This window comes from Hyperoodon ampullatus (assembly GCF_949752795.1).
Source record: "Hyperoodon ampullatus genome assembly, chromosome: X".
NCBI lineage: Eukaryota > Metazoa > Chordata > Mammalia > Artiodactyla > Ziphiidae > Hyperoodon > Hyperoodon ampullatus.
This window is the reverse complement of record NC_136913.1, coordinates 115,692,999-115,711,930: the sequence shown is the minus strand read 5'-3', so window position 1 is coordinate 115,711,930 and position 18,932 is coordinate 115,692,999. Positions and strand designations below refer to the sequence as shown.

General features: G+C 43.8%; 1 protein-coding gene across 3 annotated transcripts in view; it reads left to right on the top strand.

Annotated features, from left to right (window-relative positions):
- Window positions 1-2,729: 2,729 nt before the first annotated feature.
- The window catches only part of GPC3 (glypican 3), a gene marked incomplete at its 5' end in the record, with an annotated part of 437,280 nt that continues 421,077 nt past the window's right edge, over window positions 2,730-18,932 (top strand). For all 3 annotated transcript variants that reach the window (XM_079727248.1, XM_079727247.1, XM_079727246.1), the window contains one exon: window positions 2,730-2,904. In XM_079727248.1, coding sequence (XP_079583374.1) covers window positions 2,730-2,904 — 175 coding nt within the window. The remainder of the gene's footprint in view (window positions 2,905-18,932) is intronic.

Here is an 18,932-nt window from a genome sequence, read left to right as displayed (position 1 = left end):
TAAAAATGAGAAGTCGTGGCTCTTTTCAAGGTACTCAGTACCCAGTAGTTGAAAACAACTGTTGCCTTTGTAGTTAGTTGCATGAGCTCTGGAAGATCATGAATTTATGGGAGGTCATGTCTTCCTCTGCGAGGTCATGAAATTCAATCAATGCTTGCCTTCCAATCTGCCCTTTGGTCACAGGGCTCCACAGGTGGAACATATCAAACTCACCAGCCAAATTATGACTCTTAATTGGTGTTTCTTTTAAAGTGGATATGTCATTTGTCAAATGTTCAATGCAGGCGCAGGCCTAGCCCCAGGCAAAATTATGAAGTAGGAGAAGAATGCCAGATACGTAGGCTGCACTCAAATGTTTGTTGAAAAAAAAAGAATGAATGAGCCCTCCGTCCTTGAATCTCTCTCTCCCAACCCCCAGATCCACTAGGTGCCTTTTGAATCCTGTCTCCTAAATATCTCCCGTAGTTTTTTCCCTTTCCAAGTCTCCTCTGACACAGGAGTTTATCATTTCTTGTCTGGATTATTTTCACAGCCTCTTAACTTGCTTCCAAACCTCTTCCTTTTCCAAGCCATTCTCCACAATGCTGCTGGAGAGATCTTTTCATAGGGCAAATAAGGTCATGTCACCTGTCTGCATAGAGTTTCCTTAAGTGGTTCCCCAGGCTCCTTTGCATGGTTTGGGGACTCTGCATAATCTGACCCTTGCTTACCTCTGCTGCTGTAGCTCTTCTAACTCCCCAGCCTGAAACCATTACTTGCACCTCCCACCATCCCACTGGGCCACGCCAGGCTCTCTCCTGTCAGAATCTTTGTTCATCCTGATTCTTTTCCCTTGGCCCCCTTCCCCCCATCTTCTTTTCTCACCTCAACTCCTACTGGTCTTTCAAGCCTGAGTTTAGGGCATCACCTCCTCTGGGAAGGTTTCTGTGACTTGCCTTCTCTCCCCCTTAGAACTCTGCATTTGCCTCTATGTTAGCACTTACCACATGCTGTGTTAACATTTTTCTGTTTAGTTGTCTTTCCCACAAGACCTGTAGCTCTTTGAGGTCAGGTGCCACAGGTTAATCTTTGTATCCCACTGTCTGTTTGTATCTCACAGTGTCTGGCACGTAGCAGCAATTCAAATATTTGTTACTGAATGAATGAATGAGCTCCTCGGCCATCTGTCTTTCCTTTGCCTCTCTTCTCAGTCCACAAGTTCTGGCACACGACCTCTCCCCCTGCCCCTGGCCTGGCTGGCACTCATTGGAGAATTCCTGGGGTGGAGGCTCTCCTTTTTCTTTCCTTACCTAAACCTGCTTTTACCTAGATCAGAGACAACACGATCAGATGATAAACTAATTCACACTGAGGTGTTAAATCATTTCATTGTACAAATACTTATCGAGTTCCTGCTATGTGCCAGACATTGTGCTTAGGTGTGTGTGGGAGTCACCAGGAAGAACCTGGGAGTTAAAGATCCCTACTTAGAAGCATATGGGTAATGACCAAATACACTCCTCCTCTGAGAGGTATCTGATTTTCAAAGAACTGGGTTTCAAATGATGAAACTTAAACAGGAGAGGTAGGGATTTGGGTCTCGGAGACCTCTCAAGCAGGCTAGCTCTGGCTCAATGAATTTGCTGTGTGAAACGATTTTCTAATGAGTTAGGCTGACTTTAAGTCCCAGGTTATCTTGTTGTCACCAGTTATGCTTTGCTTCATGAAAGGTCACCAGGGGCTACCTTACAGGATACAGATTTCATCCTGGATCAGGTGCCTTCTCTGACTTTGCGTGGTTCTATTAAATTAAATCTAGTAAGCCCCACGGGCTGTCAGACTTTCTAGGTACAGTATTCAAAGATGAGGCAGGTTGTGAACCTCCTGCCCCTCTCTGCCAGCGGTCCCCAGCTGCCCCTGAATGTGACTCTTTGTGGGGTGGGTTTCCGAACCCGGCCAGAGCTGCGTTGGGAAAACGGTTCGAGGGAAGCTCCTCAGAGAACAGGAAGAGGAGGTGGATTTTGTGCGGAGGAGGAAGACCTCTTGCGAGGCTCTGGTGGCCAGAGACGAGCTGGACCGGGCTGGGAGGAGGGATACCTAAGCCAGGGACCCCCACGCACCCCCAAGGAAGGATGGAGAGGTTGCAAAAATCCTAAAGGGAAAAGCCCTCTCGGCTGTAGGCCAATGAGCGGCGGGAAGGAGGAGTGAGGCTGGGGAACTTCTCCCAGAGCCAGTCAGAGGGGACGGCTGCTGGGAAGCCAATCAGCGCGCCCGAGCCTGCAGCCCCTCTGCAGTAGTTATGCCAGAGCTCTCTGTGTAGAGCGGCGGCGAGCCAGCAGCTGGGCTGCGGGGCCAGGAGCCACCGCACGCGCTCCGCGTCCTCCTCTCGCGCCGCTCCTGCCCGGTCCCCGCGCCGCGGTGCCCCAGCACTCCTCGCAGCCCCGCGCCCCGAGCCCGCAGCCTCTCCGCGCGGCGGCCGCCGCCGGCCCCCGGCCGCGCAGTTCGCCTCGCCCCGCCCCACCCGGTCCCTCCTCGCCCCGCCCCAACCCGGTCAACCCCGCCCCGCCCCGAGCCGCCGAGCCGTTCCCGCCCTCGCCCAGCGCCCAGGTAGCTGCGAGGAAACTTTTGCAGCGGCTGGGTAGCGGCACGTCTCCCGCTCCTTAGGGCCACTGCCAGGCTTGCTGAGTCCTGGGACCGCTCTCGCCCCCGCTGCCACTCTCCCGCTCTCTCCTCGCTCCCGGCGAAGCAGGATGGCAGGGCCCGTGCGCACCGCGTGCTTGGTGGTGGCGATGCTGCTCAGCTTGGACTGCCCGGGACAGGCACAGCCCCCGCCGCCGCCGCCGGACGCCACCTGTCACCAGGTCCGCTCCTTCTTCCAGAGACTGCAGCCCGGACTCAAGTGGGTGCCTGAAACCCCAGTGCCAGGTGAGGAGTCGTCCCTCGCGCGTTCCCCGCGCCCGGCGGTGAGCCAAGGGGCGCATGGTGGAGGTAACCCGAGCGCGCTAGCCCCGCGGGGCCGCGATCGTGAGCCTAGCGGCCGGGCACCTGGGAGTGGTCGCTGTGCCCGGGCCCGGCCAGGTCTCCCGAGAAAGGGAAGAAGGGTATATGTGGGCCGTGTCCGCATCTCCCAAGCTCGCTGGGCTGTCAGCGAAGGTGCGACTGGGAGGAACCGCGAGCATGGCCTTTCTAGCGAGCGCCCATTTTTGGGGGGAGGGCGGGAAGGCTGGAGCTGGTTCTCCCCGCCTCAGCGAACTGGCGCCCCACATCCGAGCTGGTGCCTTGCCTCTGGAATTTGCCACCCTCGCTCGCACGTACGTGCCAGAATTTCAGCCTCAGCTGGACCGCGGCTCCGGCCATTCTCTCCCCAACCTGCCCTCACGCCCTCCTTTCCGCAGCCTGGGTTCCCGAGGCTCGCGGGCCCAAGTGCAGGCAAAGTTGAGGACAGATCTCCGAATCCGCAGTGGCAGGTAAAGACACACGGAGGGAAACTTTTGAGTAGGTAGGAGGGTGCCCCAAATGAGGAGGACTGAGCCTTTTCCTTCAAAACAGCGTCTCTTCTCTAGGCTGGCGAAATCGTTTCCAAAACCGGGCCGCTGGCCCGGGGAGCAGGAGTCCAAAGATGATTTAACTCCTCCCCTTCTCAAACTCATCTGCCTTCTTGACAGGCTGGACCCTGAAGGGGAGATGATTTTAGGTGGAGGAAAGTTTCTGAACGCTTGCCTTTTGTTCTGCACAATCAGGTCGTGTTGTAAGGGCATATTTTAACCTTCCCTGAGCGCTGCCGCTGTCAACAGATGAATATTAATGGCCTTGTGTGATTGACTGTCCCACGGTTGGAGTCCTAAAAGCCTGCCTTAGAATCCAATTAGGACAAGTTGTTACACTGGCGATGCAGGCAAGAAGAGTCGGCTTCAAACAGGTTTATTTATCAGAGGTGCGCTCTAAGAAACGGCTGGTTGTATTCACAAACCGTAAGACGTTTGTGGCCTTCGGTGTCTCTTCGCCACCCAGGCATCCAGCGAGGCGCGCGTCCCGCGTTTCCGAGGGATCGGGGAGCAGCCCTCGCCAAAACTTGGCTCGTGGCTCTCAACAAGTCAGGGAGGCGGGCCTGATGGTTGGGCCAAGTTGTGAATGCGATGCGCGCCCTGTGGGCGCTGCCGGCGAGCGTTCACTAGCGGGAGGTTACCTAGGCAGCCAGCGCGCCCTCAGCCTTTTCTTTAGGTGGATGAAAAGAGCCGAGCGAGCCTGCTGTTTAGTTGCAAAGGTAATTGGTCACCCTTTTTGGTGACTGAAATGCATTTGCGCATATGTTAAATATTGCTTTGCAGGATTTAGCTCTAAGGAAGGGTAGAACTACCTCTCACTCTGTTAAGTGTTAATAACGTACCACGTGAGCGTGCGCAGGAGCTGTAAGGGGCAACCTATGAATCAGCTCCACAGAGCTGCAACAGCAGGCGAATCCCTCTCCCCTCGAAGTGCCCTGGTAATTAGCTTGGTAAGGCCAAAGAACATGCTTTTGTTGGTAATGTAAAAATTGGTCCTCACAGGATGAGCCCCCCACAAGATGAATGGGTCCAGGGTTGGATCGGGGGCCACACTGGGCGGGTTTGAAGCCAAGGGGTAAAGATTGTGCTTAAAAGAGGAAAAAGACCAGAGGGAATGCACAGATACTCATTTAGCAATCCCCCTCTACACAGGCTCAAGCAGGAGCTCACCCTTCCTTGCCCTCCCCCAGCTCTCTGGCTGCCTGCCTCTTTGCAGCATCTGTATAAAAGTGTTGGGAGGGCCCACACACTGTGTGTATGAGATTTGGCCTGGGCTCCCTCCTTCCAAGCTCCCTTACTCCTGGCCTAAGGATGGCCATGTTACATACAGAGAGCAGGGACTCGTAACGGAGATTTTTCATTTTCCTCAAGTATTTCCCAAACTCTATAGGAAAAAGCCCTTTCCAAGGGTCTTTACTGTATAAACCCAACATTCCCTACTTCACTTCTGTTTAACAAACATATGCCCTGTTGAGCACCTTCTACGTGGCAAGCACTGTTCTGACTCACCCTGGAGCAAAGCCAAATTTCAAATATGGCGATACCCACACAGCTACCATATAGCCTGCATTTTCTGGGACAGTGCAGATTTCCAATACTCTGTCCTGGCATGGAACCATGTGTCCTGAATTTTAGTTGGGCACATATGGTCACTGTAGATATGGAAAGCATGGTAAAAATCCTAATGTCCGTGTGTGGAAAGAGCTCATCAGTATTTCGGAGAAGAGACGATAATGGCCGACTAAATACAATGGCAAGTGCATAATTTCAAAGTGAATAAATGTGTGATTTGCTGCTGTCGTTCAGTGGTTGGAAATTGAAAGAGAGCTGCAAATTATTTGATAGTTATGAACCATCAGGATGACCGCTTGACTTTTCTTTCCCATCTATATTTTAAGCCATGTTCAGTTCTCCCGCTCCACTATATTAACTGCATTAAAGCTTTCTTTGTCCCAGATAAAACGAGATTTGGTCACAGTAAGGAGAAATCCTCAAGAATGTCTTGTCTCACTTAGGGGGAGCATGGGATTGACTGTTAACTTAGGCCATTAGCAGAATTGGGTTAGAGTGGATAAGGTACATTTCTTATGCTAATATGGATGAGACTAAATGGCATTTGAAATCAGCAGGCCTAAAAAATAAATCACTGGTGCTGAAGGACTACACTAGACTTCCACAAAGCTGATCTAAAGCCTTACGATCTCATGTTCCCATTTCTTTTAGTGTTCAAAGGCACAGGATAGCAATTCTAAATAGCATGTCCCCCAAATCCATAGATCTTTTCGTACCCCACTCTTTTTTTTCCTAAGGATTTGTAACTTGGAAAGCACCACAGATGGAAACCAGGCACACAGAGTTAGCATTTGGCAGAAAAATCCATATAACTGACTTTCAGTGCAGCTCTTTTGCCCTTATTTAATTTAGAAAAATTCAGAAAAAAGCCAATGAGCTCATAAGTCTAGATGTTTATTTTGTTTTGCTTAACCTACCCACAGGCGCAATCAAGAATGGATACAATTTTAGGCAAGGAAAGTGAGCTAGTAATCAGACAATGATGTTTCCAGTTGTCTCAAGGGAATGTTACAGAAGTCTGAAAAAAAATTCCTCTAAACAAAAATCAAGTGTAATTCACTTTATGAATGCCATACACCACTTTTGTAGGGGTGGTGGTGGTGAAGGGGACGGATGGGAATGAGAAAATCAAACAAACCGTGGTAGTGTTGCAACTCCCCAAAGACTGAGGAATCTTGCCTTAGAGGGCCTTGGAAAGTGCAAGAACCAATCCAGAAGGCCAAATGCCCGAATGGGTAAAAGGCAGCCTTGAAGAGCCAAAACTGACTTGGACTTTCTCAAATAGATGAAACAACATAAAAATAAAAATCTACGTTCTCGAAAAGAGAGTTTGGTATTCATTGTTGTTGCTTTAGAGTATGAGAACTAGCAACCTCCTCCGGGTTGCCAGCTGTGGTTCCCCAATTAGTTGGAAGCAGTTAGCGGTCCTAAAGTCGGGAGGGAGAAGAGTGAGGTGTGGGAGGGGTTTCTCTCCTCTGAGATTGCACTGGACAGTTGAGTGAGCAGGTGATTTGTTCAAACTTTGAAAAAGTGGTATCCCCATGTGCTAACTTGGGATAGTTCAGAAAACTCTCTCAAATGTGGTCTGAATGTATTTATTACGCTAATCCTGGTGATCGGTGATGAGATGTTCTCAGAGGGAAGCATCGATCTGATTGAGGAGAGGGCTGATGGTCAGTGGAGCGCCTTGGCCTGAAAGGAGTCTCAGACTGCCTGCTGCTTGGCAGGCTCTGTGTCAGGTTTTGGGGGTGCCAAGAGGAGTAAGACATAGTCCCTTTTGTCAAGGCGCTCACAGTCTAGTGGGGGAGCATACAAGTAAACAGGCTTCTCAGGAAACTTGTGGGATTAAATAGGGTGAAAAGGGCTAGAAAATACCTCCAGGAAATTGGCTGAAATGGTCACAATAGCCAGCCTGGGCAAGGGAAAAGAACTGACGAGATGAAGTGGGAGATAGGGAGAGGTCGCTTAATAGGGCCGCCATCTTAAAAAGTTTTCTTAATTCTTGGAGCAAATTCTGTGTGTAAGCATTAGGAAATACAAGCATAAGAGGATTTTGATGGATGCTAGATGACACAGATGGTGTCAGTTTTGCAATGTGTTTTTTTTTTTTTCTTATGGGCTGGTAGGTTGTATCCAATATTTTGATGCAATATTTTTGAGCATTCTGCTGCTCCCATCTTTGGAGTTGCAATGTTTGCTGTTCACTGTAGCCTAGAAAAAGGCTGCTTATTACCAACCTGGGAGAAAAGAGGTCTGGATTTGTCTGATGTGAGACAAGACAGAAAATATGTTCTCCTTAAATGGCAGCTATCAATAGGACCATGCCAACTGTAGTGTTTGATGCATATACAAAAGCATGGTTCTTAAGAGGTATCTTATTACTCATTTCTAAGAAAATTGAAGATAATCACTTATAACTTGTGCACACGATACATCATTTGGAAAGAATTTCACTGGGGATCATATTGCTCAACTGAAAAGTTCTGGCATGCTGAATTTGTACATTTTTGTGAATGCTTCCTTTTACTCTGATCTCTCGCTTTTTTTCTGCATATGGTTATTTGTATGTTTTAGATTATAAGCTCCTTAAAGGGAAAGCACTGTATTTGATGCAGTGTTGAGCACAATGCTAAGAGTACCATAGAGCATTTAGTAAATAATTGATAATAGAATTTCTAGATCGTTATGTATTCTTCTGTGAAACTCTCAAATAACTTTCTTAAGCTATGTGTCATCTTACTTATTTTAAAAGTCTAAGTCTACATTTTTATGAGACATTATTGGGGTATATGGACAAACTTTTCAAGCTGCATATATTTTGACTGGAAACTGGTTCAGCCTTACCTCAGTTAGCTGGCGACTCTTACCATCAGGCAGGGTTTATTAATGTTGAGTACCCAGAGAACAAATTGAAATTAGCAGCATTGTTATGACTGGCTTAGTATCATTAAAGATCAACAATTATAGCACATAAATTGTAAGACATCTCTTAAATCAAACTCTCTTTGATTTAATGTCGGCTAGACCTTTCTCACTAATGTTGACATTACCATATTTGGGGGTTGAGCTGTGACACATGCATGGACCTGTTGATGTACCTCACAGGTTTCTGTAACCTGGGGTCAGAATTGGTGCACAGGCTCAATTCCAGAGACCATACCAGGAGCCAGCATCTCTTCAGCCCTAGCTGAGCTTCTAAGGAGGTTTGATGTTTTTGGTAATCTAGGGTCTAATGGAAAGTGTGGGCAGAAAAATCCCCCACTCATCTGCCCATGTTTAGCAAATTGTCAGGCTTGAAACAGGATCCCCAGAACTCCATTAAGAAATGAGCATCAGAAAATAGTGTCCAAGTCATGGGCCCCAGACTGGCTTTAGAGACAGCATAAAGTAATGGGAATTTATCTTCTGAAACGTAATGACAGGAAGACTGCGATTCACAAAGCAACGCGAAGGTGAGCATATCAGCAGAGAAAATGTGCATTTTGAAATGCTGTGTGTGAGGGGAAAACGCTCACTGGGACCTTATAGTCTCACTTGAATACCTTGTTGAATATACAAAGTAAAGTATTAGTTCTCTTCTTCGAATTAGGCCAATTAAATATTGATTATCCAAGTGCTAATTATTAGAAATACTTGTTTGCCATTTTTAAACAAAAGTGAATCCGCATTGATTAACAAGGAAGGCACTTTCACTTTTGCCTCTCTATGTGTGTAGCTACATAAAGCCTTATTTGAGAGTTTGTATTTTTTCTCATGAGGAAAAAGGAGTCAATGTTAGGACCAAAATGCTTTGCTAGTGTTCTGAACAGTTAATTATGCCTAGTAGCTGAAATTGTATTTATATGCTAGATTAGTAAATCTACTAAGCTCTTTGAAGTATACTTAATAGGCTATATTGATAAATAATTGATAGGAAGAGAGAGAAAATACAAGTGAAAGTGGCAGTAAAAAGGGACAGAGAAGTTAAAGCCATTATAAATGAAATTTCCACCCACTGTATTCCAACCATTCACCTGAAAGTTGAAAGATGTACATTTCTCAGAAGTGATGATTTTGAGAGTATTCTGTATTTTTCAAAATTTCCACAATGAAGCATGCATTTATTTCTTATAAATTCAGCAAAATAGAGTAGAATTTTAACTGGCCTTTTGACTCTGCCTTTTGAATATAAGTTTATTACTGGAAAATTAGAAATCCTGATTATGGTATCTTTAAGGTACGTGTTTGTAATTATCTGTATCTCCCTACTAGACTGTGATCTCCTCGAGGTTATAGGGGCTGTATTTTATGTATCTTTGTATCGTCAGTGTCTAGCATAGTGCATAGTACAAAATAATAGGTACCCCATAAATATTTGTAGGCTAAATGAATGAAGGGAATTATAAATGTATTGTAACCATAAAATTTCCGTAAAACCAATATTTAAGTAGTTGATTCCTTTTTACCAATATACTAAGGTTTCTAAAAAAGTAACTACTTTTTCAGGTCAAAAATCCATTTGTTGTCTATGGGTAAGTGATAAAGGACATTGACTTAATTCATTTGGCTGTACTGTAACTCCCTGGAAAAAGTAGACTAGCCAAGTCGTACAAGAGGTAAGTAGCTTGTGCTTGTTTACAAGGCTATTTTAAGTAGTTTAAAAATAAATATATTTACGTATACATAAATGCATATATTTATTTTCACTTTACAGATCTGTGGTATTTAGTGTGAAAATAATGCAACTGGTGTCAGTTACAGAAACATACAGTAAATGTGTATGAGTTTTTCCTCAGTGTTTGGTGTTTCTTACCTATACCATCAAACTTCATAAATGTACATCTAAAAGGACATAATCCAAAGTGGTTTTCAGCCATGGGAATTTTATTGGAGTAGTCTAAAGGGCCTCATGAGAGTCCTCTTAATTTCTGTATGCATTAGGGCATACTTTCAAAATTGGCTAGCAGTGACCCATCGGGAGTTCTTTCTGATACAGGCCCAAGTAGGCAAGAGGGGAAAAGAGAAAGAAATGATGATCATTTAAAAATAATGTTAGAATTCTATTTGCATAGTTTCCTTCTTAATTATGGTTCTCTTCCCTCTCTCCCACACTCTGCATAATACATACTTCCAGTATGTATTATGGCATCCTGGGATTCTCCATTGCTCTTTGTCAAATTTTGGTTTGGATGATTGAAGCTGAGGGAAACATGGTGAAGAGAGGAAGAGTTAGGGTGATAGATACAGGGAGTAGGTTAAGAGCCCTCATTCTGGTATATATCAGAAAGTTAACTGGCACATAACAGACTGAAAGGATTGGAAAACATTTGAACGTGGAAATTATCATGTGTGCAGAGATAATACAGAGATATGCCCTAATTGCATTCAGCTCCCAGAATTACCTTATTTGTACTTCTTACTTAGTATCCATGTTTTTTGAAGTCCATAGTTTATTCATAGCCTCTGACAGACCCTATGCCCATTGAATATAGGAGCCATGTTTGATTGTCATGGTATCCTCTAGAGTGGCGAGTAGAGTGCCTTGTACAGAGTTATTATTAAAGGTTGGAATGACTGTAAGAATAAATACCTAAAGACATATTCTAGAGGACTTGATCACTGTCAAATGAGGTCCTAGGATGGCATATACTTAGAGAATGACTGATTCTCTGAATGCATCATTTTCTAAACTGATCTGCAGCAGAGACTGAGGAAGGGGGGTGGTGAAGTTGAAGCATATTTCTCTATTCTCTGTGGCCCTGGGAGCCTTGTTGCCCCTCTTTCAAAACTAACGTTTGAGGAGGAAGTGACAAGTAGAGAGAGATTTTAGCTGCAGCTTTATCTAAATGTGGTATTTGCATATGTTTTACATATATATTCATAGATTATACATGTGTATAAATATATATTTCTATTATTTTGATAGCAACAATTAGTAATTATGTGTTATTTAAACTGTTTGAAAGTTGTGAATTGCTACTCTTAGCAGTGGGCAGTCTTTCACAATCATACCTTACATTTGTGTCATGAAAGTTTTGCTTTTATATATCTTATGTACAAACAATGCAACCACTCAGAGTGTCTGCAGGTTCTGAGTGCCACAGATCTGCTTGGTTCCACACACACACACACATATTTGTATACTCATACATACACACATATAAAATATCCCTACAACTGTACCCCCTTAATAATCTAGAGAATAAGCCTAACCTACACTGGGAAGAACTGGGGGGTACAGCTTTTCAGAGCTTGAGTAAACCATGTTCAGCTGGATTGGCCCCAAATTGTTGCAGAGCTAATTGCCACTGATACCATAGAGCTGCTGCTCATTTATAAAGGTCCATCATTTCCCAAGTACAGAGGTGTGATCCCTGTTGAAGGAGTGATGGTCAACCCATACTGTGAATTTGGTTCATTTTGGAGAACTACTTCTAGCACTGGCTGGGTTGCATGTTGAGCCCCATAGAAATGAGACCGTGACCCAAGAGGCACTTCAAGTTAGGTTTCATGGAGTGATTTTATTGGGGAACCACATTTAACTGTTTTGGAAAACAGATGGAAATTGTCAGAAAATGAACCTACTAATAATGAACTTTATATGCTATCTCTGCATAAATATTTAAAAGTTTTCCATTCATTCTTTACTTCAACCAACATTTATTGAGCACTGATTCTATGCCAGGTACTGAGCTGATGAATAAGATAAAACCGTTGCTTAGGGAGGGACCCAGTAAGGAAAACCATGGATGTCAAGGCAGCATGATGAGCTGGGTGCCCTGTGGGGACCTGGGTGCTGCTGAGCTATGGAAGAGGGTGCCTAGTTGCCTTAAGTGGGCTGTCCTGTACGGTATGTGCAAAGGTACAGATTTAAGAGACAAAAGGACATATTTGTTGTATTGGAACAGTTTGGATTGTTTGGAGTACAGATGTGGGGAAAGTAGAGGAAAGATGAAAAAGAAAAGTAGGTAGGAGATGCTGAGGAGTTTTGTTGGACTGTATCCAAGGCTGATGATGAGCCATGAAAACATTTTAAGAAGAGGAAACGCTATTTATTATGGAGGATAACTGGGGAGTGAGTGGTGGCAGGGAGTTTTAATAATGCAGGTGAAAAGCCAGGGCGATAACTAGGAGAATAAAAGATAAAGTTGAGAGAATAGAGGAAGTAGAGTAGACATGACTTGGTGACTGGTTTTGAGGACAGAAGGGAGAGTCTAGAACTTCCAGTTATGCGGGGTGGTGAGGCTACAGCAGATAATAGGTGCTCAGTAAATATTTGTTGAATAAATGAGTGAAACACAGGAGGAACATATTTTTGAGGGGTGAAATAATGAGTTTGATTTTGAACAGGTTGAGTTCGAGGGGTCCTTTGATCATTGAGGCAGAAATGTCTGGTAGGTAGTTGAGGTTGTGTGTTGGATAATAGAAGAGAGAGCAGTCAGGGCTGGAGATAACATATTTGGACATTGTCAGCATGTAGATGGTAATTGAAAGCTGGGGATAGATGAGATCACTGGGAAAGAGTGTATATACTCTTCTGGAGTTCAGGAGAAGCATAGTTGGGACTCACCGACATATAGGCTCAAGTTGGAAGTCATGGGTGTGGATGATATTTTCCAGGCTTTTGCATGTGACATGTCTTAAAATGTGTTTTGCCAACATCTGGTGAGTTTTTTTAAAAACTGCCAAAGACTTTAAGAACTCTTGATTAAAAGTATGAGTATATGTTGTCATAGTCCAAGACTTTGCGAATAAGATAATGTACTCCAACACACACACACACACACACACCCCACACACATACTTCTGTGTAGAAAAATACATTAGAATCAACGGATCAGATTTCTATTATTTTTGATAGCAATAATTAATAATTATGTGTGTCATTTAAACTGTTTGAAAGTCGTTGTTACTCTTAGCAGTGGGTGGTCTTTCACAATCATACATTACATTTATGTCTGGAAAGCCTTGTTTTTATATATCTTATGTGCAAACAATGCAGCCACTCATAAAGTGTCTGCAGGTTCTGAGTTCCACAGATCGGCTTGTTTCCAACATGTAGGCCCCTCTGGCTCTCCCCCTTTGGAGAAAGAATGCTGTAATACTGTGTAGCTTTGGGGCTCTGGTCTCTATTCCATTTCAGACTGGGCCATGCTGGCTAGCCTTTGAAACATGTGGTTCCAAGCAAATACTAGGAATACTTGTGTAATTGGGCTGATCTTTTCTTAAGTGTCTATGGGGATGTGATTTTTTTTTTTTTGGTTGGTTGGGGGAGAGGCTTGTATAATTTTCTGTTTCTCTGGCATAATGGTTTCTTTAATTTCCCTGTTCATGAGTTTACCTTCATCAGGGTACCTATTTTCATTCAACATAAGCTTGAAACTCCTTGTTCTTAGGTAGATTTTTTGAGGCTACTTTTAGGTTGATGGAATATTTTGGAAAGGCCACAAGTGAAGAACATGAAAACTACAATTTACTGAGTGCCTACTATGTGTCAGTTGTTTTATATTTAATCTCTCATGTAATCTACACAGCAAAGCTGAAAGGTAGGTGATGTCATATCCGCTTTACAGATGAAGAAATTGAGGCCCAGAAACGTTTACTTTCCCAAAGGTTGTGTAAGTGGTGGAGCCAGGATTTATTATACATCCAGATTTGTCTCACTCCATAGCTCATGCTCTTTCCAGTGTACACATTGGATTATGAGGGGAAGGAATATGGTCTGGATATAATGTCTTTGACTTAAATTCCCACACTCCTCTGACTTTTGGGATATTGTACATGCTGGGTTCCCCTCCTACTTGTAAAGCTGATTCTTTCTTTGCTTGTTTACGCTCTTCCTCCCACCCTTTATTAGATGCAAGTGTTCCAGTCGCGTTTGTCCTTTGCCCTTTCTGTTCTCTCTTTGTTCATTCCCACAACCATTCCCATGACTTCATTATCTTCGCTGCTTGAATGACTCCTCCATCTCTTTCCAACCTGACCTCTTCCTTGCTGTCCAGTTCAGTATTTCCCAGTTTCCTGCTAGATATCTCCATCCAGAAGTCCTGCCAGTGCTTCACTTTCAACACAGTACAAAATTAGTCCATCATTTTCTTTTCCTATCTGCACAAACCGGCCTCTCTCCAACATTCTGTATTTCTGGTGATAGCATCTCTGCTTGAGACCCAACTTGAAACCTTGAAATCAACTTTGACTTTTCTTTTTACACATCTCACATCCAAATTAAATGGCTAAGTCCTGCGAGTCTCCCTCCATCATGCCTCTCACTCTTATCCTGTTGACATGTGTGCCCTCTATTTAAGCATAACAGGCTGGCAACTCATTGCTGAAAGGACCCTGTAGTTGTCTGTCTCCAAGCCTCTGCTTACAGACCACCTGACTGTCTTCCTCTCATCAGCGCCTGCTGCTGTCTTACCCATTTTTCAAGGTGTCAGTGCAATGTCATCTTCTTCATGAATCACTTCATGTTTCCCCATGACTAGATGTGATCCTTTCTCCCTTTGAACCCTGCTATCAATGAACTTCTCCCATGGACTTGGTTCTCCTTTGCTCTTGTAATTATTTATGTACTTTTCTGTTCTTACTAGAGCCTTGCTCGTTAAAGTGTGGCCCATCGATGCTGCATCAGCAGCATCTGGGAGCTTGTAAGAAATGCAGAATCTTGGTTCAATCTGGGGTTTCGGCACACACACACACAAAAAGCAGAATATCAGGTGCCATCCCAGACCTACTGAATCCGAATTTGTATTTTTTTAACAGCATTCCCCAGGTGATTTGTAGGCAAATGTAAACCCCTTGAGGGTAAGAACCTTGAACACTTTTTTTTAAGATGTTGGGGGTAGGAGTTTATTAACTTATTTATTTATTTTTGCTGTGTTGGGTCTTTGTTTCTGTGCCAGGGCTTTCTCTAGTTGTGGCAAGCGGGGGCCACTCTTCATCGCGGTGCGCCGGCCTCTCACTATTGAGGCCTCTCTTGCCGCAGAGCACAGGCTCCAGACGCGCAGGCTCAGTAGTTGTGGCTCACGGGCCTAGTTGCTCCGCGGCATGTGGGATCCTCCCAGACCAGGGCTCAAACCCGTGTTCCCTGCATTGGCAGGCAGACTCTCAACCACTGCGCCACCAGGGAAGCCCGCAGAACCTTGAACACTTAAGAGAGGGTGTTGCATATAATAGATCATTGTTCTTTTGATTTCTCAAGTTTGTGCTGTGCTTCAGCTGTTTATTCATTGATGTGGATCGGTGGAGTCGGGGAGGAAGGGAGGGTGGGAGGAGGGGGAAGGAGAGAGAGAGATTCAGAGAGTGTTGGGGGGAGAGGGAGAGGGAGAGAAGGAAGGGGGCATAAGAAAGTGAGAATGGGTGGGCTAGAGAGAGCCTACGGGATCTTTGCTCATTTGCTGGTAACTTCGTGACAGTTTGAAAAACAGTCTTTGCTCCCCTAGATGGATAGAACCTCTAGTCTAGGCCTTGGCTTAATTTAATGTGGCCAGAGGCACATACGTCTTGAGATCATTTTGCTCTTACCCTAGGGAACTATTGGTTTCCCATGTCCTCTTTTGCTGGCATTCTGAGGTGTGTCTTCTCTGGCCACCCCCAGAAGTCAGAGTGGAGCTCACGAGGAGTTTCAAAGAGCCATGGGAGAACTGTGCTGAGTGTTTCAGATAGTCCCTTCTGTTTTCAGAAACAGATTTTCTGCTTTGTTTTCAAACTTCAAAGTCTATTTCTGAAATAAAGGTTTATTTCCCCCCATGGAATTCTGAAGGTTTTATACAAGTGTTAATTTTGAAAACCCAAGTCATTTCTTGCCTTTGAAACTTCAGTACTGTGGGTCAATTTAATAACATTGCCTGAAGGTTCTTTTGGCCTTCAAAAGCTGTCAGATTGCCTTTTTGTTCTTTGAGAGAGTAAGGTTGCCTCATTCGCAAAGCCTGAAGGTGATATTGGAACCAACATTTATTCAATCATTTGTAGTCTTCCCCTACCCCTCAACAATATTCAGTTTTATTTTCAAGTTAGGTCCTAGTGGCCATGAGATGTTTTGCCAACTAACGATTTTGGGAAAATTCCCCAAAAGCTCATCAACATTTCATGGGGTAGTGTTAAGAAGTAGCCCAAGTTACTCTGATGCCCATGATAAGGGGAAGAGTGGGTCCCCCCTTCATCGTCTGTTGGACTGCTCCCCACGTCTTCCCTTTTCGCCTTCCTCTTTTCCACCCTCACACTCTCTCAAGTGGTTATAGTTTAGAACAGAAGGTGTTTGATGGTTTGTTATATTTATTGAATGCTTTTGTGTTTCTTGTTCTCTTAAAAAAATAGATGAGTGGAACGTTTTTTATTTTCCTCTCTATTTTAAGTTGTGTTTCCTTTTCCTATAGGTCCTGATTTCCTTTTCTCCCCTCTCTTCCCCCATCTTCCTCTGCCTTCTCCACATCCGCTTGCCCTCAGTGATCCTGGAGAGAAAACAGGCTTTGCATTTCTGCCCACATATTTGGGTACCTGGTTACTTCTCTTGGGATATTGTGAAATTCAATTCCTTAGTTTGGAAATGAAGAGGTCTAAAATATGCACTGATGCATTTACATTCCACTTTCTAAGAACTCTGAGTATTTAAAAGGCTTTTGTACAGATAGGACAAGGCTAAATATATCTGACTTGAATACCTCAGATCCTTGCAATGTAGTTTACATTCTCTCTCACTTTGTCATAATTCTCAATGAATGCAAATTGCATCTCTGTTCTTAGAAATCTCTTTTCTTACACTGAATGCCTTTCCTTTTTCTAAAGATAAGGGAGCCCCTTTGAAAGACTGCTACTGTGGGGTAGAACTGACACCTACCTTGTAGGCTAACCAAATTGTAGCCTGCTTTTCCCTGATGAAGTTATCACGTTTCAGGACATTGGATTTTAGTGTCCTAGTTTCAAATTTGACTACAGGTTAGAGAGTGTATTCCAGTTGGAGTATTCCTTGGTATTTTTTTCTTTGTGTTTACACTTCGGGGATCTTTGGTTTGTCCTGTATCTATTATCTCTTCCAAGCTTGGCCAAGGTTGTTAGGTTATGCAGTTATGTATAAATATTTAACAAGATAAGTTAGACAAAATGTGCTTAAAGATACTTTAGCCCCTCCATCCCCCCACCTCCTCACTGCCCGGGCCCCAGCTCAGTTTTTGTGTGGACTCACAGATGGTTGCTTTATCTCAGATGTTTAGATTTGGAGGACATTCCTTTGCACTTTGCTTGATGGACACAGTGAAATGGAAGCTTTTCAGTCAATCTTGCCTACCAAAATGGTAGCACCAAGTAACAGATAACATTAGCCTCCTCTTCCTTTTTTTTTTTTTCTGACCAGTTATCCAAACTCCCCTAAGCCAGAGAGTTTTAAGTATGAGATTGTGTGTTTTTTAAGAAAATATTTTGGATAAAGACTAATGTTCTCAAGTCAGGAATAACAATTAGTACCATTCATTAATCAGGGACATGTTTTGACTTTGAGTCCTGGCTAGGAAATATAAACTGTGAAAGTCACACGTATATATGAACCTCAGGCAAATTTATGACTTGTCAGCCTTTTAAGGTTAAATTCTTAACCCCAAATCGGGGCTGGCTTTATATGTGGGGTTTGGCACATTCCTCTGGGCCACTGAACAGCCCCCTCCCTGAGCCCTTTGCTTAACAGCAGCTAATGGCCTAATGAGCAAGAAGGATTTCTGCCTCTTATCAGCTGCCTAAACAGCAACAGGAAGGCTGATATACAGAGTATAGGTCAAAACCTGAGTTCTTGAACCAAAAAACTACAGGGTCAGTTGAAAACTCTGGATACGTGGCATCTCCGTAGTCATCAATACCAGTCAGTAAAGGAACTGGACACTTGAGTTCAAACAAATAGTAATAGTTGTCAAAAGTATGAACAGTCTAATTAATTTTGCTAGTAGTTCTTTCCTTCTTTGTTTAGCTCTTCTATAAATAGCCTTCATATAGTCTTTAATGAGCTTTTAGTTTGTGCCTGGAGGTTGTTATGGTCATGTGGCCAGAGTGTCTGATTGTCAGATGGTGATGATGGAGGCAAGGGTATTTATATCCTGGCCCAGATTTTGGAAGGGGCTGCCAAATAAACGTAAATAGATATCTACTACTACTTTTATTTCTTTTTAAACTGAATTTTTGAATAAATATGCACTCACTTGCCATGGAGTCAGAGGATCCTTGGTGCTTCTTCATACTGTACTCAGACCTTTTGAGTCATTGCTTGTTTCTTAGATCCACTTGGAATCCAGGCTCAGACTCGCATAGAATAAATAAATATTTTAGGGTATTCTGTGCCCAATCATAGTGAAAGCCCCTTGACTTTCATCTTCTGCATTTGCATTTTTTTCAGAGACAATAATGCAAACATTTTTTTCAGATTCTGTTCTGTTATTGAAAATCCTATTTACATAAACAGGCATTGTTGTGGCTTAGGGAAGAATGTGGGGTCCCATTCCTTAGCTCCTTGTATATCTTTGCTAAGGCTTGTCTAAATAGAAGTAATGACGCTTTAGTCTAAGCAGCTTTTCTCATTTAGGTAAGCAGGGCGGTTTGAAATTTCAGTTTACTAGATAATTGAGTTTCTTCTTCTTAATCATTTCAGGCATGCAGGTTGCTCTCTTGATAGTAAAGACCCTAAAAATCTAGTAGTAATCTCCTCAGGCATCCATTTGGTAATAAAATCCTGTGCGTTTTCAGGGGTTAATTTTCATGACAATTGGGCACCCTCCCTACCCTCAACCCAACCTCCACCCTTGGAAAGATTCTGCTATCTTTTAGGGCTTTGGTCTTCTCACATTTGCAAAGGAACACTTAAAAATATATAAGGATGAT